Source organism: Simochromis diagramma, unplaced genomic scaffold (genome assembly GCF_900408965.1).
Source record: "Simochromis diagramma unplaced genomic scaffold, fSimDia1.1 OVJJ01000545.1, whole genome shotgun sequence".
Lineage (NCBI taxonomy): Eukaryota > Metazoa > Chordata > Actinopteri > Cichliformes > Cichlidae > Simochromis > Simochromis diagramma.
Genome location: NW_024387371.1, coordinates 3208081 through 3235853, shown reverse-complemented (window position 1 = coordinate 3235853; position 27773 = coordinate 3208081). Strand labels below are relative to the sequence as shown.

The following is a 27773-nucleotide window of genomic DNA, read 5'->3' as shown; positions in this document are numbered from 1 at the left end:
GATAAGAGTATAGATGTCCACAGGGTTTGTTTTTTGGGGGTTTTTTTTACTCTGTGCAACGCTACATTAGGTGATGTTTTTATGAATTATAACAGAAGAAAAAATCTTTAAATATCGACATTTCCCTTGAGAAGTAAAACACCTATAACTTACAGATTAACATGGTCTACATAAAGTAAAACAGGCAGAACAGGGAGGGCTAAAGAGCTGTGCTGCAAGTATTAAATCCACTTATACAATCTACAGCATGCTTTAAATTCCCTTGCCATTTCCTTAGCATGGCCAGCAGTCTGAGCTCAGTGGGCTTGGGTTTGCAGCTCTGCACATTAATGATCGTGGGCATTGTAATTTTGCAGAAGTGATTCTATTTAAGTGACATTTAATATTTAATGACCCACTACAGACTGTTAGATATTTAATTAACAAACCAAGTAGAATCCAACATTTTGCTGTAGTTTAACTAAAGCCAGTTGTGCTATGGGGCTGCACCCTCTATCAGCAGACATGGCTCTTTACAGCAGCCTGGAAAGTCTTTAGCAGACACATGTGGGGAGCTACTTTCACCGCATTATACTTGGGTCCTAATTTCCAATGGTGTAGCCCCCTGCAGAGCTTTAGTGCCCCGTCGTTGCTGGTTACTTTAAAGACTTCCTCTCTTCACTTTATCCAGTGGACCTGCAGCAGAGCAATGACAAGAAACATATTGGAATGCACAAGAGGGACATTTTCATTAAGAGGTTTTAGAACATTTACAGTTCATTAGCCAGATGTTAGGGTTTGTTTCTGGTGACCGGTATTGTTAGAAGATTTATCTGGAATATTCTGTTTGCATGTACTTATTGATAGGATTCGGGCTGACGAACTGTATTGCTCAGTGTTTTAATCACATTATGTGTTACGATGATTATAGTGACATTTTGTTTAATTACTATTAAAATATATGCAATCCATCAGCTGACACCATTTCATATTGCTTGTTACTTAGCAAGGGTCACAACAAATACTATCCAACACTCCTATTTAAACAAAAGCAGAAGACAATGTATCATCAAATGGAAAGATAACATTAACTCCAACTGCATTAATGCGTAGCACTGTCACCATCAAATGAACTGAGGATAGAAAGACGTCACTGCTCTCGATAAAAAAATAAATAAACACTTTGTATGAAACTTTAATTCAATATTTCTTGCATAATAAAGCAAAATTGTCCATTTGGTAGGATAATACAAAGCAGAGGTGCAGTTATTGGGCTTGGGCAATTATCAGTGGCCATAAGTCACCATTCAAACATGCATGAATAAGAAATTACAACAGTGTGGGGTGCAATTAGCTCTCCTAAATCAGTGCGTGTCAGATGACATTATCTCACCGGCTGAGAGCTATTACTGCACTGAGAGTTTCAAGACCCAGAAGAGTCAGTGGGGTCAACTACTGTGGGGGAAAAGATCGTTTGGTCCCTGCTTGTAACATGAAAACATCTCTGTGGAGTCTAAGATCCTCCAATGTTCTGAAATCTGCAAAGCCTGAGGCATTTAGGATTTCATTTCTGTTAAAACATTGTTAATTACTGGCCTCATTTTAATTGTATAGTATGTTGAATCTGGTACAATGTGTTGGTTTTAGTACAATTTAGAACTGAAACCAGCATATGTGGTTGTTGAAATTGTTGTGGTAATTACCAAAAGTGTAAGTAAAGTGCATTTTAACATGCATATTACTGCAGGTGCAAACAGGAAATCTGTTTTATATCAGCTTTGTCATTTGTCTGTGGAAGAAAGGCTCCTGCAAAACGTTAATACTTTTGATGGAAATTTTACTTGCCTGCCACTCAGTCTAAAGGTCAGGAGCTGATGGCCATTGTGTAGCTATGTTTTAACAGCTACACAATGGCAACGCATAGCAGGGCAATGCTCTGCAAAGTCGTGACAACAGTCTCTCTGCAGAATAGCTCCCCAACCACTTAGCTCATTTGTTCTGATTTTTAATTATCTTATGTGTGGGTCAGTTCAAGGATGAACTTGAGTCCAGTGGACGTCATACATGTTTCTCCTGCTGGGGTATAACACAAGTTGCCTACCAGGCATTCTGGATGAGATCATATCACTGACCCATGAAAAAAAATTGTAGCTGACTCATGCACTAATCTAAGTTGTGCAACCACGTTTAAATGGGCTGTCAAGGACTTGGATGCGCTGTTTCCTTGGATTCTGTGATCCATGCACTGTAAAGAAGTCACAAAGACGTAAAGCAGAGTAGTTATTCTGAACTGTGTACTAGATGAGACATAAAGATTTCATTTGAGCAGGACATACATATAAGAACCTGGGAGGTCACACAAGAGTGTGACTTGTGCAAATGTGCCTGCATTTGATTATAATAAGCAGAGAATACTAATAATAGGGCAACTGCCTCATCCATGTCATTGATTAGTCAAGGGAGGGCCCTGAAACAAAGTGGCCACTTGCCCATCCGCTTGGCTGATCGGTCTATTCACCAAACCAGGCAGCTTTTGTTTGTTTTTATTCCTAAAGTGACTCTGTGATTCCTTAAGTTTAAACTGGAAAAAACAACAACAGCGAAAACGTAGAAAAGATAGAATTCACAGAGGAGTCCTTTTTTATCCCGTCTGAAAAATTTAAGCTGTAATACACTTACAGCTTTCTCTAAAACCCCATTGAAAAAGATCACAGACAACATGTGATGTCTATAATGCTGGTATGAGCTTTAGTAAACGTGTTAATCTGGCTGCTAAGGTACAGGATTTCAAGGTGAATTGTGCAATACGTACAAAACAAAGAACAAACGTGATGTTTAAATCTTCCTTATATTCATATAAGACCACATCATACTGTTTTTTCATTGTCGTCATTGGATTGCATTTCCAAACAGACTTACACAACCTCAACTTCCTTAATTTTTTTCCTCGCAAAGCACATTTTAGTGTTGTCATTTCTTGTACTTTGGCTGAATCATTATGCTCAAAAGGAAGCTGAAAAAGCTGGGAAAAGGTGGAAATAATTCTATAGCAGTCTGTCCCGCCCTTCCCCAAAAAAGAGAGCGGAGGCGCTCCCATCCAAAGAGTGAGCCCGAACTTTACGCACAACTGTTGCTCAGAAGCACACCAGCGCTGCAAGATCCTGGAACGCGAGGTAAGCACTTTTAGAAATAAAACTGAAAAAGTACTTGCAAACATGAGCTTCTTTTGATTTTCACTTAGATCTCATGAAACATCACGTGAGCATATGAACAGACGCTTAAATTAAACTGTGTATTGCACAGTCTAATTACAGCTAATATTAGTTTGAGTGTTTTGGACTGCCGTTTCTTGTTCAGACCGGATAATTTGATGAATGAATTAAAGCATCGGTTATGTAATTTTTATGTGCGGCTCTGTGACTGAGACGTTAAGTCAAGGCACCTCAAAGGCGGGGTGTTGCTCATCACAAATGATTGTAAATGATTTGGAAGTTTGTGCTTTGCTTTAATAGGTGTGACACTCTGTTTTATCAACCATCAAGGAAACGTTTAAATTATGACAAGTCAGCGCGTTTGCTCCTGCGCAGAGGGCAAAAAGCGGTTTTTACAAGTTTTTGCGTGCACGCGCGCGTGTCTCGGTGGGCACAAGGGTAAAGGTCAACTTTTGGCTACTGCGTTGGCAAAACACACAGATTGAAATACTTTGCAGGACATTTTCTGAGCCGAACCGAACCTGAGCCGAACACACCGGCCCACAGACTATTTTTCAACATTATGATTTCCTTATCAGTGGTCCTTTCCATGTTTAACTTACCATTTCACTTACTATGGGTTTTATAGACAAACAGGCAGAAGCTTTAGTGCTTTTAGGGCTGAGTTCAACACTGCTAAAGCACCACAACAGAGTGCTGGTTAGAGGCTGTAAGATCTGGTAAAATGATTTTGCAGCAGGAGCACAAAGACATCATTGATTCTTTAAATGGAGCTGCAAAGCACTTTGTTGTTCTGCCTGTGCCTGAATTATGAAAAGAAGACATGGCAACAGATGTCACATTATTGACCTGGAGTCCATTGTGATTACATCTAGACTTCATTTTATTACCTTGGCGTAGATGCATTTCATATTTTTTGAATAGTTACTCAACGTTACATGAAAACAAACTTACAACAAGATTTCAAAGCCATATGTTTAGATAGCATCGAACCCAAGTCAGGTGTTTATCCTTAAGAAAAAGTCATCTTTGAGCATACACTCTTACTTACCCTCTACAGCAGCTCTTCACTGGGTGGGGATCTGCTCCACAATGTTGCTGGTGCAAACGTGATAAATGGCCTGCATTTGTATAGCGCTTTTCTAGTCCCAAAGGACCCCAAAGCGCTTCACACTACATTCAGTCATTCACCCATTGGCAATGGCAAGCTACATTGTAGCCACAGCTGCCCTGGGGCGCACTGACAGAGGCGAGGCTGCCGGACACTGCCGCCACCAGGCCCTCTGACTACCACCAGTAGGCAAACATGGGGTTAGTATCTTGCCCAAGGGTTTTTGGCATGCAGCCCAGAGGCAGCCTGGGATTGAACCACCGACCTTCTGATTAGTGGCTGACCTGCTCTGCCACCTGAGCTACAGCCAGAATAAGCTTCAGGAAGAACTCTGTTTAAGTTAGAAACATTTCAGCAGGAAATAGCTTAAGACAAGTTTGTCATGCAGAACAGTTTTGGGCTATTCTCTAATTTTAAAATCATACTGTTTAGTAGGAAATGTCACATAAGTGTTTTGGCACTAGAGCAAGCAGAGAGGAAAAACAGGAAAAGTAAAATAGAAACCACCTGGTTTTCAGTATGCTCTCTGATCTGAAGTCACATCACTTTTCTCACAGGATCAGGCTTGACACACTCTGACTGCATCTTGCCACTCTGTCTCTGCACTGTATTGTATACAAAGAAAAGACTCCAGATCTTTAATGAAAAACATTTATAGCTCCTGTATAATTCTTTGTATAGATCAACGTGTCTGATGTACTTAAAATATTAATTCAGTTTAGGCAGCAGCAAGAGCACAGTTTGCTGAAAACAATTATTATGGAAAGATATCAGCAAGTGACTCGGTCAACATATCCACCATAATCTAGGGATGCAGACAGGATTTTTAAGAATATACTACATGCATTCAGACACTCAGATGACAGATTTTTGAATACTGAACTATTGTATTGTATGAAGGGTGTTTTTGTTATTGAACAACATTTTTTTTTTCAAGCACTGAGAAATGTAGCTGGCATATTATTGTTTATATTTCCCTCAACATCACCGTTTGCCAAATTTCCATGTGCAATCAAAATATAAACCACAGCTTTCACCCTCCCTGGTGCCAAAACATTAAGCATGGAAAATATGTACATCTGGCATGTTGTCAAATGAAAACAGACAGGTCATTAAATGAAAAATATGCTTCTGATAATAGCTGTGAAATTTATATCAATAATCACTGTTTACTTTTACAGGCTAAAGAATGCAAACATCCTTGTCATTTGGAGGCTTATTTTGAAGAAGTGAATACAAAAAAAAAAAATCGAAAATGAACATGCAAAGAGCAACATTGTTTCTATGTTCGATGATTTTGTACGTGGACGTCTGTCTAAGCCAGAGAGACTGCACAGGCGTGGACTGTCCTGTTCTCCAGAACTGCATCGAAAATGTTTTAGAAAAAGGCGCTTGCTGTCCTAAATGTATACAAAACGGCTGCACCTGTGAGGGCTACCAGTACTATGACTGTGTGAAAGCAGGCTTCAGGGATGGGAAAGTCCCAGAGGGGAAATCTTACTTTGTGGATTTCGGAAGTACCGAGTGCTCCTGTCCTCAGGGAGGAGGGAAGATAAGCTGTCATTTCATTCCATGCCCTGAAATTTCCCCCAACTGCATTGACATTTTACAACCTGCAGATGGATGTCTGCAGTGTGGTCGTATTGGCTGTGCCCATGGCAACAAGAAGTATAAAGCGGGGCACTCCTTTCAGATAGATCATTGCCAAGTTTGCCACTGTCCAGATGAAGGTGGAAGGTTAATGTGCTCACCCATCCCTGGCTGTGACCGCCGCAGTGTTAATAAGCCCATGTCGGTAACAACTACAGAGAACAACAATCCTTTGAGAGACTTTCGAGGCAATCGCAACAGCCAACAAATGAGTCTTGCAGAACCATTTTCCAAGCTGGTGAGGGAAAACACTCTACCGCTGTACAAGCAGGACCCACCCAGTTTTGGCACAGAGGATTATGACTATACTCTGGCAGAGCCAACATCTTCCACTATCCAAAATCTGGCCCAACCACTGGAATCTACTACATTACCACCAGCTTACCCAGAGTCAAGCTCCACTAGCCTCAGCTCTCATGATGAAAGGAGACACAGGCTACAAGAAGAAAGCCCAAACACACAAAGGAGCACAGAGGATGAGGTTACTCATAATATGGATCCAACTACCACAGGAGGTGAAAACAAAACATCATCACCAAAGGCAACTACTGCCACACAGATAGTGACCACCGGGCACCACAGGCCACAACAGGAAACTGGAGAAAGACCCATGAAACATGGCAGTCACAGAAACAGAGCAGGACAGGATACTCTAAGAGACACAGCACGCACTGCGCGTACCAACAGCCGGCCCTTTGGCCACAACAGACAAAGTCATGGCGACCGTTCTGTCTCCAACAAAGGACATGAAAAGGCAGTGGAGCACAGGCAGCTGATTGGTAAAGAGGAACGACAGTTATACCCTACAGTTCAATTCAGTCCCACTAGAAGAGCTCCAGTCAGGATGAGAGAGGAAGGCGAGGAGCATCAAAGACAACCTCAAACACTCAGCAGCTATCAGACTCGAGATGCTGAGGCCTACACAGAAAGTAAGTTAACATATAACGCAAAGTTTTAAGTAATCCTAACATTTGATAAATCAAAGCATCCCTACTTGTGTGAATTTTCATTGAAGGTATTGAATTTAAAACAAATCTGAAACATGAAATGTTTTTGATGCATTCAAGGCCTGCTTCAAAATAAATCACACCGTGATGATGTACTGATGCACTCTTTCAAAGGAAATCTCCATTTCCTTCTCTCACATCCTCTCTCTTTTCAGGAGGAATTTATAATCACTCTATTTTATCTGGCAGGGATCCAGGAAAAACAATTGTTCGTGGAAAGACTGTTCCCCCAAGATATCATTTATCTACCTTACTCAGAAGGGAAAATTACTATATCTAGTATGTATTCATTTTCATACATTCACATTAAGAAAATGCTATTTTTATTTCTCTAGAGGTTTCTAAACAGCAACAAAGAGTAAGCCAGGCACTGCTTTAAACAAAAAATGATTACATCATAATGCTTCGAATAAGTCTGTGTCTCATATTTTCCCTGCTTTGCTCCAGTGAGACCACACCGCTTGCTTAAATCCTTCATGTGTTTATTAGCATATTCTCTAACAGATCAGTTCCCCTTCGGTGCATATACTGCTGGTCAGAGTACTGGATAGAAAGCAGACGATGAAGTCTGTCTAAGGCAAGTTACACAGCACTAGGAATATGTGAAGTTAGTTTACATATATGCAATAAATCAAAAAAATAATTACAATTTAATAATCCAAATTTATATTGCTTCGAGTTTAGTGAAGAATTTAATTTCAGGAAAACCTACTTTTTACACGCTTTATGGCTTTAAGGCACTGGTGCACAGCAAAATCTCCAGTGTTAAATTAACACTGGAGAGTGTCTATATGGGTCCACACCTCTGAGTGTTAAATACAACACTGCTGAGTGTTAAATTAACACTTTTGACAGTGTTATATGTTTAAAAGTAACCTAGTCAGTTTTGAAGATTAACAATGGCTAACACTGAGCAGTGCTGATTTTCTAACACTGGAATATTTCTAACATTTTGAGTTATTTTCCAGTGTTAGAAAATCAGCAGTGAGAGTTCACTGTACTGGACTAAAGGAAGACGTCCAGTTTGGTGACACTTCAAGCACAAGCAGGAAAAATCCCAGCTGATAAGAGTCCTGACTAATGCCTTTTTATCAGTGCAATTATCTGAAGATGCCAAAGTTATTTAGACAGCAAAAGAGAAAACATAAATAACAAGAACACGGACATTTTTCACAAAACATAAATGAGTTGCCTTTGCTGCGGCCCAAGACAAATGTGTTTGTGCTTTTCTTCAGTCAATAACTCCTGCTCATTTGCCTTTTTTCCTTCCCAGACAGATCCAGAATGTGCTCAGAAGGAGGGTGGAATTGTTTAGACTGTTTAAATGCGGGGCTAACCTGGTTTAGGATTTCTTGGGGGTTGTACCTGTGTGCAGCATAATACCCATCTGATGAATGAGCCTACTGTTATGGCTTGATTGCCAGGCGCTGCTGCTTCTCCCTCATGAGTCCATGTGATTACCCATCTCTCACGAGGATGCTGGTTTCCCAGTAATCACTCCATCTGAAGCGCACCTCTGCGCAAATTTACTCTCACTAACTTTCGTTCCTGCTGTACCGGGAACTGTGGATAAGGCACAAGAGTAAAGGACGAAGAAATATAAGAGGTGAAGTGAAATAACGTGGAGTAGTGCTTGTTTTTACCAACAAAAGTGTCACAACATCTTGCATGTGGGCATGGGGAAGGGAAATGTATAATCTTCCTTAGGATAAAAGGCGGGCGAAATCCAGAATTGGCTACGTGAGAGTTCATTCCAACTTCTGTAAAGATCAGTTTGAAGAAGATAATTAATCTAAGTATCTTTCAGTTCATTTAATTTTGGCTTGTCTCCCATACGCATCATCCGCTTACTAAAAAACCGCCTGAGCCTCATGTCACCCATGATTATAAATATATTTAAAAAAAATTCCAGATGCTGGAAACCACTCATAAAACTCACCCACAGCATAAGTAAAGGGAGATTGGTGATAAATTGTAGAAAAATAACAGGTTTGTGTCTTGCACCCATTTGCAGTTCTGTCATAAACATATACGCATATGAACAAATACATGTAATCCAAGAAGTAATTGACTATTTTACCTCCAGTCCATACATTCTTTTACACAAAATATTTCATTTATACTTTAATGCAGAAACAGAATTACTTCTAATGGGACTTTTAAAAATTGAAAAGCACAAATTAGGTATGAATTATTCCCTGCTGTTATTTCTATGTGTCAGGTCCAAAGATTTCCTCAGGCAAAACATGGCTAAATTTCCTGCGTTATGGCTTGTGAACATAACTTGGAATCCATAAGGCTCCATGAGGGAGGGGAAAGTAGGTTCAAATTACAAGACGGTGGAAAATAATTTGATAGAGGTGTGCTGAGGAATGTACACTGATGCAGATGTTGTTTATAACTCAAAATACACAAAAATGTGTGGGCTGTGATGATCGGTGTTAACACTGGGAAACATTAGGAAGCTATAATTCAAAGTAATTCAATGCAGCAAATAGTGGCAACCCTGGAAAGTGTGTATTAATGTTTCACTCAGATTATTTTACCACAAGGAGGTGTAATTGGATTGGGGTTTACTGTGCAAAACTATCAAACAATGTGACAACCCTTCAGGGCTTCCATGACTACAAGTCTGTGAGCCAATAATCCCACGATTATTGGCTCAAAGTCTCGGGGGAAATTAAGGCCAAAGTTGCAAATAATTGAAACCTGAAATGTCTGTTTTGGAAATGAAATCATAGCATGCGAGTCATCCCTGTTATGTCACGGCCAGCTGTTCTTGGATAGCGACTGTGTGTTTCAAAAGACACGATATCTCTGCAAGTACTCGTGTAGAAGTGGGGAAGAACATTGTGTCACCTCCTCGGGTGCTTAACCCCAACCTACGCACACACACACACATCTCCTCATGCTTTTAAGCTTTCAGCCTAAATCATCTGGCATGTTCAGCCTCATGAGTTTGCATGTCGGCGACCTTTGGCATGCGCTGTTTTTCCTCAGTGCTGGTCCTGATCTCTTCAGCCCACCTGTCCAAGTGCACAAAAGAAGAGACACGCGAGCCTTGATTAGTGGCAGCGCACTGCTTTATGACACCTCCAGACATGTTGAGAGTTGCCCATTTTGGTTGTTATTGTAGCTTCATATTTTCAGAGGGTGTGATGTCACCAGTTCTGGATTTAGACAAAAGTGAAGCATCTGGTGTTAATGTTACTTTAATGGACAGATTTAATGACAAGCCTGGAACAGAGAGATGACGCTAAGCCACCTTTCAAGTGCATCTTGAATCGCTGTCGTGGAAGCACAATAATTAGCTTAGTTAATTATTGCACAGCTGAATGGAAAATGTTTCTACACAGGCTTAATTATAAGGACTGTCAGAGAGAAAGGAAGAGACTTGGTTTGACTAGATACATGTTTGGCTGATATAGTTTATCATTGTTTTTGCCCCCAGTAGCTATTTTCATGAAACATAATCTCCTACAGACGCAAAATCCTTTTGAAACATGATGATGAGTTGTATGTATACATCCCGCATTTTGATTTGACATGTGGAATTTATGCTCGTTTGTTACAAGTGGAGGGATTCCACTTGGAGAAAATGAATAGGAGGCATAAGGAGAAGGTGAATAATTACGTTCCCTGTCGTTCTCTGTCTTTTAATATACTTCCAGAAAGGTTCAAAAGGACTTGTTTACCTGCACGGCATACATACAGATACTGTAGTTGTGTATCAAAGAGGCATCGTGCCTTTCAAGATTTAGATTTCCTCATTTTTAAACCCTTAAATTATGCAGACTGCAGCATTCACTCACTCCGCTATGAGTAATTGCTTGGGCCTTATTACACAGGTAGGTCAGAGAGAAATAGTTCAATGAAAATAAGTGAACATGGAAGTTAAAAAGCTAAAGTGGCTTCAGGCATGCTTGATTTCTCTTCAGAGCATCATCTCTTTAGAAAAGACTTTTGCTTGGTCTTTCCTCTCTATGATCCCTGCCCTTACTTATGGCTGATTTTCCAAACGACCATGCTGCAAGAGACCAATTAGAGCTCTCTGAGAGGGTTTTTTTAAAAAAAATCTTTAAAAATAAAATAAATCGTTTTTACCATGCTCTAGTATCCTCTGCTTTGTTTCAGACTTAACTGAATTGTCTCCAAAACACAGAATGGATTACTATTTAATCTCGCACAGAAGATGAAGGCTAACTTTCATCACCACTGATGTAATGTTAACACAAGTTGCTTTGACTTAAATATATCGTCAAGTATTGAATAGAGTGGGTAGCAGCATTTTTTTTGTCTCAATTTGAACGTAAATTGGATAAGAACATGTTATTTGCAAAATTAGGGTTAATTGGATGAGTAAAAAAGGAAAACATAGCCATTGCTAGGTGTAAATTTTATGATATTTATAATCTTGCAAGGTGTGACAGGCTGAGAAGACATAAATGCAAAGAGGTTTGTCTTGTACAGTAGTGCAGGGGCCACAAATCAGCACAGGAATGCGCTTCCCTGTTATTCAGGAAACACATATAAGCTCTTTTTTTCCTCTGTAAACCGAATCATGTGTTTTTGCTCTGTCTGCTCTCAGCTTAAAATGAAGTGCTAATATGTTATCCCTTTATTCTGATCCAGCAGTCATCAACCTGGATTTTACAAAAAAAAAGAACAGTTTTACTCTGAAGCTAATTTTATAGAGTCTGGGGTTTCCTACTTTTTGTTGCCATTTAAAGTGAGAGCAGAGTCAAGGAGTCTGAAAAGAAAAGAAATTTACACACACACACACACACACACACACACACACACACACACACACACACACACACACACTGTAATTGCTATTCTCAGCGTGCAGTCACCGAATCCAGCAAACTCTGTCCCGCAGGAGATGAGATTTGATTGTATTTCAGATATCAATAACCACATTTTTACAGCATCTCGCTGACGGGATTCTTAGATAAAAATGATGTACAATTAGAATCCAGCGATATGCATGATGTCAACATTATTTTATGTGGCTTGAAACCCTGGCACACTGAGCAGGATAAATCTGGATCTTGGTGTTTGTGTTTTATTACAGTGTCTGCCAAGGAGCAGCTGAAAACCTGCTGTGAGACAGGGGCGAAATGGGCTTCGGCTAATGGTCAATGTAACAACATGGAACCACCCGCAAAAGATATCCACTCGATGTGCTTGTAAGGGCATTATTACGTAACACCGATCTACTTCACTGAACATATCAGAAGAATATATTTCTCACCTCATTAAAGGCCACAAAAGACATAATGACAAAGTAATTTTCACATTTCGTTACAACGAGGTGTTTTCTTGCATGATTAATCACATTTTAGCTCACTTTTCTTTGGTGTTGCTGAATGATTCTCAGAGCTAAATATTAAGATTTTCATTTCAGTTCCTCCCTCTAATAGAATTCACAGAAACCTGGAAACACAGTCCTGTCAGCTCTGTGGTAACACTCTCTGGAAGAATTGTTGCCGCTGGAAGGCCACAGTTGCAGTCCAGACATTTCTGCAGTCATTTCTCATGTGTGCTTTTCTCTGTCAGGACTGCCCAACAACAGTGCTGCCTCGGTTCCCTGAGAGAAAGTCGGTGCTTGGCTGGAGTGAATGCAGCCAGAGCAGGAAATATGTGCAGAGAAGATGCCAGCAATAAATGTGGGATTGATTATTACAAGGCAAGTATATGTGACCAGGTAACCTGGCAAACACAGTTCAGCACAGCATTTGCCAGTATTTTATTTTATTGTAGATGTCCTCTGAGATTTACTGGTGTTGTGCCAAATCCTTTTTATTTAATGATCCTATTTAATCTAGACACTAATTTAGGGCCTGATACAACCCCAGATTCCCACAGTCTTGCAAACTTTATTATCTTCACAGCAGCCCTAGGCTATTGGACATGTCAGATTTTGATTCTATGAAACTGTGTGAACATGGCGTCATAATTAAAGATGTCAAAAAAGCAGCAGGGCAGGAGAGACATTGAGGCAATCAGTGAGGTCCATTCGCGATGACTGCGTAACCATTATATGTCCAGATGCCCATTTGCTACCTGACCTGTTGAAGGAAATCAGCCCATCTGTTCAGAGGCACATGAGCAGCGTGAGGCCATTACTGGCACTGTACAGGTGTTAAATATTGGCTTTCACCACCTTTTTGAGGAACCCCTGTAGTTTTAGTAATATTATTCCATCTACAAGCATGCTACATCACAGCAATCATTACTTCAGTTTTATGTTTCCCCATACTCCCGGGCACTTGCAGCAGTAATCTTGCTGAGAGCTAGAGGGAAAACGAGTAAGAGCCCACACACAAGGGGAGAGCTGCCCCAAATTCAGACTTGTAACTACTAAAGATCAATCCAACAAGATGAAAAGCTTGTGGCTCTGTGAATTTCTTGCACAGCAGTACTCTTGGCTAAATGCTAACAGGAGTCTGTTAATATGCTTACAATAATAAAAGTCTTCAAAGAATTTAGAAATGAGTATTTAACACAAATACATCTGAGGCTAAGGGAATCTAATTCATTTTCACGGTGTGAGAAAACTATCTGACTTGATGATGGCACAAGAGGAAAGGTTAAGGGATATTTATCTGGAGGGGAACATAAATCTGTGTATGAAATTTTAGGATTAGCATTAATTTTGGGACCAGTTCTCTGAAACTAGCCCATAAATAGCAACAGTAGCAACAGAGGAATAGTCAGGAACATTCAGGTGACTGCCAACATTACAAGTATACACTCACTACTCACATCCTGCCAGTAACAGGTCAGACCCCCTTTTTGCTGTCAAAACCACCCTAATCCTTTGTGGCATAAATTGAAGAACTTGCTGAAGATATTTAGTCTATGTTGTCATGGCAGGATCACACAGTCGCTTCAGATTTGTCCACTGCACATCTATGATGCCAATCTGCTGCTCCATCACATCCTTAAGGTGCTTTATTGGATTGAGATGTGATCGCTATGGAAACCAATTTGATTGTAGTGAGCTCATTGTCATGTTCAAGAAAGCAGTTTGAGATGACTTGAGCTTTCTGACATGGTGTGTTACTCTGCTGGATGCAGACGTTAGAAGATGAGTAGACAGTCATCTGCAACATTACTCTGGTACACGGTGGTGTTTAAACTATGTTCAGATGGTGTGAAGTGTGAAAACATTGCCCACACCATTACACCACCCCTGGCGTGAACTGTTGATGCAAGGCAGGATGGATCCATCATTTCGTGATTTTTACACAAAATTCTGACACAACATCTGAATAACGCAGGAGAAACTGTGACTCATCAGGCTGGGCAATATTTTTCCAATCTTCTATTGTCCATTGAGTCCGTGTGAACTGTAGGCTCAGTTTCCTGTTCTAAGCTGACAGGAGTAACACCCAGTGTGATTTTAATTTTGCTGTATGTTCAGAGATGTTCTTCTGCAATACTTGGTTGTAACAAGTGGTTGAGTTACTATTCCCTTCCTACACCTTGAAGCAGGCTGCTCTCATCTGACCTCTGGCATCAGCAATGCATTTTTTGTTCAGATAACTGCTGCTCACTGGATATTTTCTCTTTTTCAGACCAGTTTCTGTAAACCCTAGAAATAGTTGTGTGGGAAATTCCCAGCAGATCAGCAGTTTCTGAAATAATCGGACCAGCCTGTCAGTGCTAATACCACATCCAAAATCACTTAAATCACCTTCTACATCATTCTGGTGCTCAGTTTGAACTTCATCTCCACTTGCTGTTATGTGATTGGCTAATTATATGTTTGTGTTAATGAGCAGTTGAACAAATTAACCTAAAGAAATGGCCAATGAGTGTCTTTATCCTCTGGAAACCATTAATCAGGTCTCTGCAAAACAAATCCACAAAGTACAGCACAAATCTCGATATATTTTACTATAATTTAGTGCTACTGGCACTATGAAGAGTCAAGGGAAAATATGTAAGATTAATTATATAGGCAGCAAGCATGCCCACCAAGTTTCTGGAAATGAGTCCCATTTCAAACATTTGACTAAAAAAACAATTTGCAGAGCTACTAGAGGAGATGTCAGGGTCTCATTAAAAGCACAAAACATTATCCTCAGGGACCATACTCTGTAAAAAAAAAAAAAAAATTAGATTAATAAAAAAATGTAATTTCCCTGTTTGGCAATGCAGCTGACCTACCAGTTGAAATATTAAAACTGCCATCATTAGACCCACATTGCCGGGAGAACAAATCATGAATATGGGATGGACCACAGTATGTTTTGTTTTTCACAAAGTGGGTTTTAGACTCGTTTCCATGCTACTTTCAAAACTTACATAAACCCCAACTTCACATTCAAAGGCTGTTTGTGTGAATTGCAGGAGTGCTGCACTTGCTGCTCCCTTGGGCTGCAGTTTCGCAGTGAGGGGCATCGCTGCGAAGCCCACCACTACCTGGATTTTCACTGCAGACACATCTTTCTAACCTGCTGCGAGGGGGAGGAGGGGAGGACTGTGAATCAAGATGGCCGGCACACTATCAGAGAAAGGCCTCCTTTGAACTTTACTCCACCACCAAAAAAAGGTATTCTGAACAAATATTGACATGCATGAATTCACATTGTGAAAGGCATGCTGCAGGTTGAAAGCAGGAGTATTAATGGGAATCCGGCAGTGCCTGGCACCAGTTTTAAAAACAAACCAGGTCATTTTATTTTATCAATCTTTTTTATCAACATGGTATTTCTTCAATATTGAGAAAGAAACCGGCTGAAAGAAACATATAATAACCAAATGTAATATAATTATAAGAGATTTAGTGTGTACCTGCTTGCACTGTATTCATTTCTATTCTAGTAAAACACTGTTATTGGAAGTTACCATACACTGATTTTCTTTGGCTGCTATAGGTTGACAGACATTCAGTCCATTGCATGGCTAAATCTTCAGCATAATTAGAAATACAGCACGTGTTTTGGTGGATTTTATTTATCTTGCACTGGATTGATTTTCATAATAGCCCACCGATGAACTTGTTTGGGATGCGAACTGTGTCATATGTGACTGTTGGTCATGGTCCTGGGTCGTTGACCCAGCGTTTTGTGTTTCATTTTGGATTCATCTTGTGTTTTGTGTTAATTCTTATTTTGTATTAGTGCTTTGGGTTTGGTTCTTGTGTTTAGCGCTTTAGTGTTCTCCCTCCTGTGCTCTGTTCGTGTCCCTGAGTTTGTCTTTGTGAATTTCCTGTTTTACTTTGAAGGTCTGTGTCTGTTATCACTGTGTCAGCTTGTGTCTTCCTGTCGTCTTGTGAATTAGGATCAGCTGTGCTCCCCTCCTGTGTGCCATTACCTGATTGCCTTGTGTGTGTGTATATATAGTGGGTGTCAGTCTGCGATCCTTGTCGGTTTGTCTGTGTTGTGCTGTGTTAGTCAGCGTTTTGCCTCCCCTCTCTGCCCTGCGTTCTTCGTGTCATCTCTGTGTATCTCCCGCTGACCTTATGTTTTCAGGTTTGTTTATTAGTTTTTCCCAGTTTAGGTTTATGTTCTGTTCTGCCCTCACCTTAGTTATTGTTCACTGTAAATAAAACTCACTCGCACCTCCGCCGCTGTCTGCTACTTGCATCCTCATTCACTCCACCACACGACAGCTGCCCCAGCTGTCACACTGTTGTCCTGTGCAGTCAGCCCTGCAAAAATAAACTAACAAAATAAATCCCCCTTACTACTATGTTCCATGTAAATATTGCAGGTAATTAACAGGTTTTGTCCTTGATGATATGCCATGACTTGTGAGAGTAACAGCTGTTCTCTCCTTGTGCTGTAGTATCGGACAGCCCGTATCGTAGAGAGGCCTTCTCCATTGGTCAAGACCAGAATGGGGAGAATGCGGTGGAGAGTCCTGTTGAGGTGGAGGATATGGATGAGTGTCTCATATATGAGGGCAACATCTGCCACCACATCTGTGTTAACACAATAGGCTCCTTCCGGTGTGAGTGTAACCCCGGGTATGTGTTGCAAGAGGACGCCTTCTCTTGCGTGCAAGGTAAGTAAAGATCACCAATCTTTTTCTGTCACACTAAATACCACAAGACCTTTCTAGCGATAGCAACACATGGGGAAAAAGCTCTCTCTGCCATTTGTTTTTTTTAAAGCAATGATTTACAGTCTGCATGCATCCCAGAGAGAGCCCATTTATCTACACATTCACTGTGTATTATTTTCCTGGCCTGTGGAGTTCCTTCCTGTCTGCAAGGCCTGATAGTGCCTAATAATAATTATTCTATTCATACAACATCCCTTTCCTGACTGACAGCAATGGCCAATTAGTCACATCCCTGCTGTCGTCAAATGGGATTTAGCGAAAGTTTTTCCACGCTGTTTGAAATGTTTATTTTTTTTCAAGACAAAAGTGAAGATCTGCTCAGATTCACAGTTCAGGACTATTTTTAGATAAGACTGTGCAACGTACCGGCCTTTAATCAACACTGGCTTTTACCAACAGAAGCCTGTCTCAACAGGATACTAATGCTAGAGCTCTCAGCAAATTACAGTGAGCAATGGGCCTCACTGATAAAACCAAATGTTTGTCTGCAGGCAGTGTTTTTTCCTGTCTCACCTATATTACTATTACAACTTTCATCCGTAGCCACTAGCCTCATATCATCCTAAAACGCAGGTATTGCACAACATCTAAGTCTCGAAGACCTTTGTAGATGGAAAGGTGGAATTTGTGATTACAGAGTAATTCCTCGCTTTTGTCTTGACATTACTCATGTTTGTGCAGAGGCGGTGGATGAGGAGAACAGACTGCAGGAGGTTGACAGAGCAGCAGTGGAACCCACCTCTCCACTTCCGTCGTCAGTCCTACTCGACCCCTGTGAAGGTTAGAAATGCAGTGCTTGATAAATGGAGAGAGAGAGCTGCAGATCTGGCGGCTCATAGTGAGCACGCTCATTCATCTGGAGACCGGAACATCCACCTTAATGCCGCTGAATATAACTCTCCCTTTCCATCACATGTGATTGTGCTGCAAATGTCAAACACAAGTGGCATTTTGGTGTTAGTAATTAATTCTTCATACCATAATGAGTGCCATGTCACATTTTGTTGCTCTTGTTTGGTTTCCATGACACCAGGGTGGAGGTCCACCACACTGTGAGCCAATAGTATGAAATTGAATATGACCAGGTCAGCAATCAACCTGGAAACCTGGAAGAAAATAAGCAAACGGCATTACAGTAAACAGAGTGTTTTTTTCCCCCCTCCAACACAAGCGCTCCTCTGTTTCTGCTGAAGTAGTGCTGTGTGTAATGATAATGCAGTGCATTTCATTTGACCTGACTACACGGCATTATTTTCAGGAAACAACATCTGTGAGCAACAGTGCACTCCAGTGGGCGGACAGCCCCGATGCTCCTGCTCGCCAGGATTCTCTTTGAGAGCTGACGGACGCTCGTGTGAAGGTAAGGAAGTAAAATGTTGAAATAATGCAGAAAACCTTTGAAGAAGTGAAAGCGGCTTGCATTTGCAGCACTCATTTAAGTCTTCTTCTTGAGCTCGCAGACATTTGGTTCCATTTGAGAAGTTTCTTGGCAAGACTGTCTGCCACTGTTTTGTCTCTTCCGCTCATCAGCACCTCTAGATTTGCAGAGGAGATACAGCCCTTAATCCCTTTCACTTTTAGCCACCAACTGGAAAAGAAAAAGAAAACATAAGTGGAGAAGTTTTGATTTTCCAAAGGGATTATCCCAACTATCCATGCATTATCACAATATAGCTTAGCAGCTGCATACCATACCTCTTATTTACATTCAGAATGGACTTTTTATCCTTTTTATCCTTAGTCTGAACAGCTACTGCGCTATGTGTGTAAGCTCTTTCCCTGGGGATCTATCTTTAAGCTATAACCATTGGTCTGTTCTCTACTTGGCAGCAGCAAACTGTGACAGCAGCTCACTGTGGCAACAAATTTCTCATTGTGTGGATTTTATACCCAGTGGTCTTACTCCTGATCTTTCTCTTGGAGGAGGGTCTGACCTGTCTCTTTAGTCTGCGTCAAACTGCTGATTGTCAGATACCAGACAAAGACATTTTTTTTCTCCCCACATCTTGTCTGGTTTCTCTAAATCTGTGCATCTTCTCATTGTTTATTCTCTTTCTTCACACTCTCACATTTGTCCTGATTCTTTTCTTTTCAAAATCCAGACACAAATGAGTGTTTGTCTCCACATGCCTGCCAGCTGAATGAGCACTGCATGAATACTGCAGGGAGTTATGTCTGTCAGAGACTGATCACCTGTCCGCCTGGATACCAGATCAACAATGACATTTGTGAAGGTACACTACACCTTATCAGTATTAACCAGCATCAATGTATTTACTTACATCCACAGTGAATATATTGTAAATGGCAGCAAGGGAGTATGTGAACTACTGTGTTATTACAATGTAATGAAACTGCACTGTTCCAGCACAATCACCTTTATAAGCCTTATGAGTATTCGCCCTTCACCTTAAAATCACCCTGTAATTATGACATTTTAAGCACACAGTAAGCTTGAATAACAAAAAAACCCCAAAACAACAAAACATGAAGAATCTACCTTTTTCTATAGTATTTCTTGCTGCTAACTGTATGAAGAGCTTCCAGGCTCAAGGGTGGGTGGTGCCCAACTTTGGTATGAAATAGTAAACCTCCCTATGCGTCTCATTATTTCCATGCACCATAAATTGGGCCTGTGCAGTGGTCTCCTTCATAAAGCACCAGCAGTGTTCAGGAAGAAGGGCCTCTAAGATCAGTATTAGTAGTATTTGAAACTGCGGATGGATTTTGAGCAAGGACAGTCAGCTAATCCGTATTCCTTGTGAATGTAAAGGATCTTCAGTCGGGCAAAACGAGCATTTAAGAAGAAAGTAAGCCTCCAAACAGATCATTGGCTCTGAAGTAACAACATTATCCAAAGCGGGTTGGGAGCAATCAGACCAGCAAAATTAATTATAGTCTGTCAAAAGCACACAGACCTTTGCTTTCTTTTAATTTGTCACACAATGTGCCAAGAATGTGGCTGTTTCACCCTAGGTAAGATAATGCAAAAACGTCTTTGTGCCGTGCTACTTATTCCAACTTAATGTCTTACCACGATGCTATAATGAAACACTCATTTAGCCTCCTCACACAAATGAAGCACATTCAGCCTTCAATACGAAACAAATGCTTTCTTCCCTCATCTGGGAAGTGAATGACTCAGTTAAGACCAGAAAATTAATTGTGCAATCTTGCATTAGTGCTCGCTGTCTTGCCGTTGATTTTGAAAATCTTGTCTCATGATGAGCAAATAAAGACTTTTCCCATTATCAAATACAAAGCACTCGATTGCGCATTTGTAGCTGCAAACAGAGACAGCTAGCAGCAAATGTAGCATGATTTTCTGTAGTGAAAATTATTTTAATATTAGGAGATTAAAAACATATGTAGCCCACAGCTAACCCAGGGTTCCACTGCAAAAATTACATTTCTTGTTTTCAGTACCCAGAGCAGGATGGGGAGAATAAAACTAGAAAACATTAACAAGAATTTGTCAAAATAACTTTTTTAAAATGTGACCTCTGAACATGGCTGCATTACCTAACTCTACAGTATTTAGTAGTATTGTATTTAATTTTTAAAAAAAAGTGAAACACGGAGAAAACTGACTGGTTAAATCGTCTCTCGCAGCAGCATGCGGAGTCTTTGACCTTTCAAGGTTCCTTGATCCCTCTGACTTCACTGGGAGGGGAAATCACTACCACACACACATTTATCCTGCTTCCTGCTTTTTTCTCTGTCTTTCTGTTGGTGTCAGGCTCACTCAGCTTCTTGCTGAGTCTGCCAGGTTTGTGTCAGGAGCGAGATGCTCAATCACTATCTGCTGTTTAGAGACCTACCCTGTGTCTGCAGGGCTGCCAGAACTAGTTTAGGCCTCTGTACAGCATTTGCAGTGGTGAAATACTGCACACCTACTTGAAAACACAAGACTACTGTGAACGTTTTCATGCACAGACATACACAAACACTAAATACTTTTTATATTTTGAGAGTATGATTTCCCTCCAGCTTTGCTTCACACCGTGGCAGCAGATGTGAAAAGCTGATTTTCAGCAGGTAAATCTTTGAGTAGACAGGTGTTGTGGGACTCTCGGGGAATATACCGCGGCGTTCACTCATGCAATGCACAGGAGACTTGTGTTGGTTTGACTAGATGTGCTAATCAGGTTAATATACCTGAAAGGTCTTTTGTCCATGACAGCTTTTTAGTATACATATGATTTCTAAGTTGTAATTACTTCTTTTAGCCTTGACTTAGAGTGCTTTATGATGAATGAACAGCAGCAAAAGTCAAACACTCAATCTGCTGTTTAACCAGAGTGCCATCCAGTGGTAAAATGTGCTATTACATCTTCTCTCCATTAAACCCTCTCTTCTCCCACAGACATCAATGAGTGTGCGCAGAGAACCCATAACTGTGGAGATGGCTTTGAGTGTGTGAATACAGAGGGCTCTTTCAGATGCAACCCCAAAACTCGATGTCCTGTGGGCTTTAGCCACAACATGCAGGGCAGGTGTGTAGGTAAGAGAAACCAATAAATGTCCTTGCTAGACCTGCAGCGCTTTGTTCACTGTGTTTTCTCGGTTACAGGTGTAATAGAAAATTTTTTATTTATTACAAAAAGTGAGCAAAAGATATAATTTCATACAACATTCCTACATGTACAGAGACACATATCATCAGTTTCACCTTTTTCTCTTATGTTTTGTCCAACTCCAAAATGATCAATATTGCTGCAGATTTTAATCACATATTTGTCTTTGGATATGTTTTTATTTTGCTTTATTTTTTCCATTTGTTTCAAAACAAGATCCTCTGCCTCAGACTAATTATAAAGACCTTTTCCCTCAATATTCTGCTTATATATATATATATATATATATATATATATATATATTTTTTTTTTTTTTTGATTGAGTTCTACTACTAATAAGATGAATAAACATATGAACAAAATAAAACTAAATGAACAAAACTTGGGTTAAAATCGGGGAGTTGCTCAAACAGAAGATGGTCCAAAAATTCAGAAAGACAAATCCAAATACTGACAACAAGGATGCAAGGAAACTAAATCCAAAACACAGGAACATGGGGTAAAGACCAGCCAGGGAATGCTGGCAACACAGACTGACAAAAGATAATCAGAAGACGTGAGCCATAAATATGTAGAGAACTTAAATGGGTAAAACTAAACAAAGGATGCAAAGGAAAAAGAGACACACAGAGAGAAGTCATTAAAATTGGCAAACCATAACAATTTTTTCATCGTTTGTTTTTTCTTTTTTTTCCTTTTAAAGAGATTTCTTATCTTGTTTCCAAACAAATGAGTGAATCCGGGCAGATGCACCAACAGAAATTCCCCCACAGGTGAATCATAGTGCGGGAAGATGCACGGTTGTTTGTCATGCAGGTGAATCAGCAGGTCTGCAGTGACAGAGGGGTTAAATGCCACACAGACATGAGATCAGAGAAGTTGCTGTTAGGGGCTGCAAAGGGTGGATAAAAGCCAATCCTATGTCCTCCTCCAGTACAAACTGATGCTGTGGAATTAGCCCCCAGGGGCAGGAACTGAGGCATGTCGAGGCAGAAGACGCCGCTATAAAAGGAGCGTGAAAGAAATGCTCTGAGAAATGAGAAAATGGAGAAAATTTCTGACACACACACACACACACGCACACACATACACACACACAAAACAACAACAAAGTTATCCAGAGGAATGCAACTGTGTGATGTGTGGTTGCTTTGATATCACAGCTGTACAGTGTGGCTAAAAAGCTGCACTCTGGTCTCAGGACCCTTGTCTTTGTGCCTTTGGGGCTTTCCTCTTCTCCTGCCCTTCTTAAAACGTATCTTTCTCCCCCCTGTGGTGTCCTCAATGCCAGACGTTGACGAGTGTGGTGCTTTGACCCAGCCGTGCAGTCCAGGATTTAACTGCATCAACACAATGGGATCCTACATTTGCAACAGAAAGATAACATGTAGCCGTGGCTATCATGCTAGTCCTGATGGGTCCAGATGTGTTGGTAAGATTCGTATTGAAACGCATCGTAAACAAACAACCCTACATGTGCAGACTTAAGGTCAAAATCAACATGTCTTGTATGCGTGTCTTGTTTAAACAAATGCTATTCATGAATATAATTTCTGCCTTTTTTCCTTTTTTTTGTTTATAAATGATGCCTTTTTTAGATGTGGATGAATGTCAGAGCAACGTACATCGATGTGGAGAAGGCCAGCTGTGCCACAATTTACCTGGCTCGTATCGTTGTGAATGCCGAACAGGCTATCAGTATGATTCATTCAGAAGGATGTGTGTAGGTATGAAGGACATTACATATGTAATCTGAAGAAAAAGTTCCTGTTTTTCCTTGCGCCACTGTACAGCAATCCCTCTGGTTTGGCTGCCTCTTCTTCTCCCCCTATTTATTATTCTGTTGTGGGAGAGCTGCTGCTGTTTCCCAGCCTCTGCTGTTGGCCTCTGCAGTAGCCGCTGAGCTACCCATCACGTCTCCTGCAGCAGAGGACTTTGTCCCACCCCGGCTGATGCTGCCACTGCTCCCTCTGTTCGGGACTCACTGTATTGTGACTCTCATAATAATGGACTCTGCTCGTGTGTTTAGACTATCAGCAGACAGATGGTCCCCTCACATCGCACTCTCGTTAACATGCACGCAAGCACGCACAGGCACGTACGCATTTGTGCAGGACAACAAAACTGCACATGCCTGGTTGCGTGCACGCACTTGCACACATGGATGCAAACTCACAAACACAAAGTGCACTCACCTAAGTATGATGATGATGCTGCCTCTTTCTTTCAGATATAAACGAGTGTTGGAGCTACCGAGGCCGTCTGTGTGCCCAGACCTGTGAGAACACCCCAGGCTCCTATGAGTGCTCTTGTACCTCTGGTTTCCGCTTATCTGGTGATGGCAAGAACTGTGAAGGTGTGTATGTGTTAATGTCTGCCTGTACGGGTGTGTTTGCATCAGTCTGTGCATGCTGACACATGTCACTGTAGATTTTTGTGCATTTGTGCATAAAAATATGTGTTCTTGTGTATTTATTGAGACACCATGCTTGTATGCATTGATAGACAGGCTGTAAGGCTGAGCTGATGTGAAAGCTGGGCACAGCACAACATGTGCTGGTTAGCTGCATTAGTGTATTGTACTGTGTATCATGCCATGCCTTCAAGCTGGAACCATTAAAACCATAATTGGCTTCATAACAACATCTTGTTTATATGTTAGGATAAAAACATTGAAACTGCTTTGATCAAGTCAGTTGTGACAGTAATGAGCTCTAACCTCTAATCTCCAGATGTGAATGAGTGTCTGGCCAACCTATGCAGTCAGGAGTGTGCCAACATCTATGGTTCCTACCAGTGCTACTGCAGACAAGGCTACTACCTTAAGGAGGATGGCCACACCTGTGAAGGTGCAGTATGCTCTATTACACATTGCAAGCACCGTGTTTATACAAAACGTTTGTTTAGACAAGTTTATATATCAATTTGACATGATTTATTCTCCTTGTCATGCAGACATTGATGAATGCTCCCAAAGCATTGGCCATCTGTGCACCTATAAGTGTGTGAATATTCCAGGCAGTTACAAGTGTGCTTGTCCTGACTATGGGTATACCATGTCTCCAAATGGACGATCTTGCAGAGGTGAATAGCTCTCCACAACATGCATGCGCTCACTGTACTGCAGCCGCCTCAGAGCAAGTGTGCCCCATCGAGCTTCGCCCTGAAACTGACTTTAAAAATGGCTCAGCACCCACTTACATAGCATACACTAATGGTTCTGCTCAGATAAATATAATTGTTGGTTGGTGCAGTAATTACACAGCCTGTAAAACTTTATTGGCCTAAAAATCTTGTCAAACTAATTCGATTTTTTGCTTGAATAGTCTTTTTTCCCCACAAGGACATTTTTTCCCCTCCATTACCCTGTGACTAACCAAGTCGGTGACTAAACCAGCTCTTGTGCATAAACTGTCTGTTTTAGATATCGATGAGTGTGCCACAGGGGCCAATAACTGCTCCTTAGCTGAGACCTGCTACAACATTCAAGGAGGGTACCGCTGCCTTTCTTTTAGCTGTTCGGCAAACTACCGAAAAGTGTCTGACACGTAAGTCAAAACATGCCTTAAAGAATTCTATTCATTTGGTCTTTGTAAAAATTTACAGTGTCTATGGCTTTTTTGGGTGGGCCGGGTGGGAGGGGAGGTCATAGGCAGTTGCATAATTTTAGGAAGGATCACTTCAACTGTTGAAAAATCAGCTCAGCACAAATAACCCCTCTCAGTCAGAAGGTCATCATTATAATTTTCAATTTTTTCTGTTCAGTTTTTTCTACTCTAGGCTGTGTATGATGTCACTTGGATGGCATATCCCTACTTTGATCAGTTCAGGCGCACAGGTCTGGTTGTGAGCGTTTGAAGCCCAGCCTGTCTTTTGTTTAAACCTTCTGTGTGTGAAGGATAACCAATTAGAAGAATTATACCTTAAACACAGGGTGTCCTGTAAGTCAAAATGACTTGTTTGAATGAACAAATGCACAACACAAAGTACAGAATAAATATAGAATAATTTTGAAATGTAGTTTTTTTGTTTTTTTTTTACCTGTCACAAATTCAGATATGGAGCTACATTGCCAAAGCAGAGCCAGTGTGCATTTAAAACAATGTGTCTTAAAGTCATTTTGAATGTCTTGCTATTGGAAGGTGATAAAGCTGCTGTATAAAAAAAGTTTTCCTTTCTTTCTCCCTCATAGGCGCTGTGAGCGAATCAGCTGTCCTAACTACCTGGAGTGTCAAAACTCTCCTCTAAGAATCACCTACTACTACCTCAGCTTCCAATCCAACATCATCATCCCTGCTCAGATCTTCCGCATCGGACCCTCTCCCGTCTATTCCGGAGACAACATCATTGTCAGTATCACAAGCGGAAATGAGGAAAACTACTTCAGCACAAGGAAGCTGAATGCCTACACGGGTGCCGTGTTCTTAAACCGCCAAGTTCAGGGTCCCAGGGATTTCCTAATCAACGTAGAGATGAAGCTATGGAGACAAGGGACATTTACCACCTTCCATGCAAGGATATACGTCTTCATCACAGGCAACTTACTTTAACAGCTGGAATTGTGCTGTGGCCAATATGGACCTTTAAGCAATTCCTTAGGACTCATCTTTAGCGCTGTTTAACAATACCACTGTCACTAATGTCCAGCAGAAGTTATTATTAAAGCATGGCTATAGAAATTATGGAAAGAAGCTTTCTACTTTGTGCCACTTAAAAATTACATCTTTTCAAAAAATATTCAAAGTCTTAGTCAGAAACAACACATTTGGGGATATGAAATATTTAAATACCACAAAAATGACGCTTTCTGCAAAATCATAGACAATGACCAAGCTTCTGCCACTTTTTATATATCCACTTTCGGCTGATATCATTGCGTTTAATGGCAATTTGTAGGTTTATAGCATTGATAAAAATGATTTGTGAACAGTTGTCCCATTTCTTTTACTGTGTACTGCTGCTTTTGTTCTGTCTTTGATGCATATGCAGAATATATTTAATCCTACATTGTATGTTACATTGTTATATCTCTGTACCTCTCAGACATATTATGGATGGATGTATCATATTTTTTATGCTAAACCCATAAACAACAAAGTATTTTAGTAAAATATTTAAAAACCACTTGCATGGTTTGGTGAGTACTGGTCTATTTGTATTTGCAAAGGTGAGTGGTGTTTGCATTTTTAACTGAGACAGAAAAAGTCTTGTTATTTTGTACACAGCAATTCCAGTAACATTAAATAAAATTGATAATTTTCACATAAAAACTATTTTTATCAATTCAAAAAGTAGATGCTCATTTGTCTAATTCACTGAGATGCTTTTTAAAATAATTTCTTTTCACCTGTCAAACTACTGTTATTATGCATCCAATAATATCTAGCACATTGTATATTATAAACATTATTCCCCAGCTAACCTTTTAAAATATACACTGCCTGACACAGAAAATACCAATACCTGCTTTCATATTCGTCTAAATAGTTGCGAGAACTTAGGATAAGCATCCATCATTACACACAGGTTGATCAACATACAGGTTTATGGCTCATAAATGTAATCGGCATGTAGTGTTTAATAAAAAACGTAGTCTTTTCATTTTAACATGTGAAGTCTTGCAGACTCTGCACATTACACCCGCTGCAGTTTATAAAATAGAAAGTGTTACACTCCCACCTACAGGATGAAACAAATGCTACATTCTCTAATGTTGGCTCTAAAGCAACAGTTGCACAACAAGTTCTAAAGAAAAACTGAAGGTCATTAATTGTGAATACATTTTAATCACTTTTAGTATATTAAAAAAAAAACCCTCCTCTTCCCCCCAAGCTACAATCTGTCACTGCTCAGAGTTCAGTGAACCTCCTGGACCTGCTGTAATCGTCGGAAAGGGCGTGTGTTTCTCACTGACAGCTGTATTAATGCATGCTGCGCATCCAAACAGAGCCCCTCGCCAGATTACTGTTCTCCCACATGAGTTATACTGTCAAAGGTCATTACAACAGAAAAGTAATTTATGTAATTCTTGCTCTAATTTTAGTCCACTTACTTGGCAAAAATTATTATATCTGGCTAGTTTGAAAAACATAAAGGAAACATTCAATCCAGCATTCATAATCTTCAAGTTCTGGGCCATCCTCTAGACATAACT

At 40.5% G+C, this 27773-nt stretch overlaps 1 protein-coding gene and 1 long non-coding RNA gene across 4 annotated transcripts; one reads left to right on the top strand and one right to left on the bottom strand.

The window, feature by feature from the left end:
* Positions 1–36: 36 nt before the first annotated feature.
* LOC120719037 lies at positions 37–4403 on the bottom strand. Its single transcript, XR_005692616.1, has 2 exons — positions 4243–4403; positions 37–675 (listed from the first exon to the last, which is right to left on the bottom strand). It is a non-coding gene; the product is annotated as an uncharacterized LOC120719037 (long non-coding RNA).
* On the top strand, positions 2954–26752 carry LOC120719029 (fibulin-2-like). 3 transcript variants are annotated; one of them, XM_040007873.1, is made up of 18 exons: positions 2956–3152; positions 5484–6881; positions 7149–7238; positions 12037–12151; positions 12522–12651; positions 15324–15525; positions 16764–16982; positions 17724–17822; positions 18301–18402; positions 19145–19276; positions 21409–21546; positions 22911–23051; positions 23218–23346; positions 23850–23975; positions 24352–24468; positions 24575–24703; positions 25044–25167; positions 25812–26752. In XM_040007873.1, exons 2-18 carry the CDS (start codon positions 5558–5560, stop codon positions 26167–26169), a joined length of 3675 nt encoding a protein of 1224 aa, XP_039863807.1. In that variant the 5' UTR covers positions 2956–3152; positions 5484–5557; the 3' UTR covers positions 26170–26752. The 3 variants fall into 3 exon arrangements, with proteins under 3 accessions (XP_039863809.1, XP_039863807.1, XP_039863808.1); XM_040007875.1 differs by lacking the exon at positions 19145–19276 and having other exon boundaries at positions 2954–3152; XM_040007874.1 differs by lacking the exon at positions 7149–7238 and having other exon boundaries at positions 2957–3152.
* The last annotated feature ends 1021 nt before the right edge of the window (positions 26753–27773 follow it).

What these genes read in the sequence shown, in the direction of transcription:
- LOC120719029 (XM_040007873.1), top strand. Translation starts at nt 5,558, where the DNA reads ATGAACATGCAAAGAGCAACATTGTTTCTATGTTCGATGATTTTGTAC. An exon ending in GATATCCACTCGATGTGCTT is followed by an intron (nt 12,152 to 12,521) that starts GTAAGGGCATTA and finishes TTTCTCTGTCAG; the next exon opens with GACTGCCCAACAACAGTGCT. An exon ending in TACTCCACCACCAAAAAAAG is followed by an intron (nt 15,526 to 16,763) that starts GTATTCTGAACA and finishes CTTGTGCTGTAG; the next exon opens with TATCGGACAGCCCGTATCGT.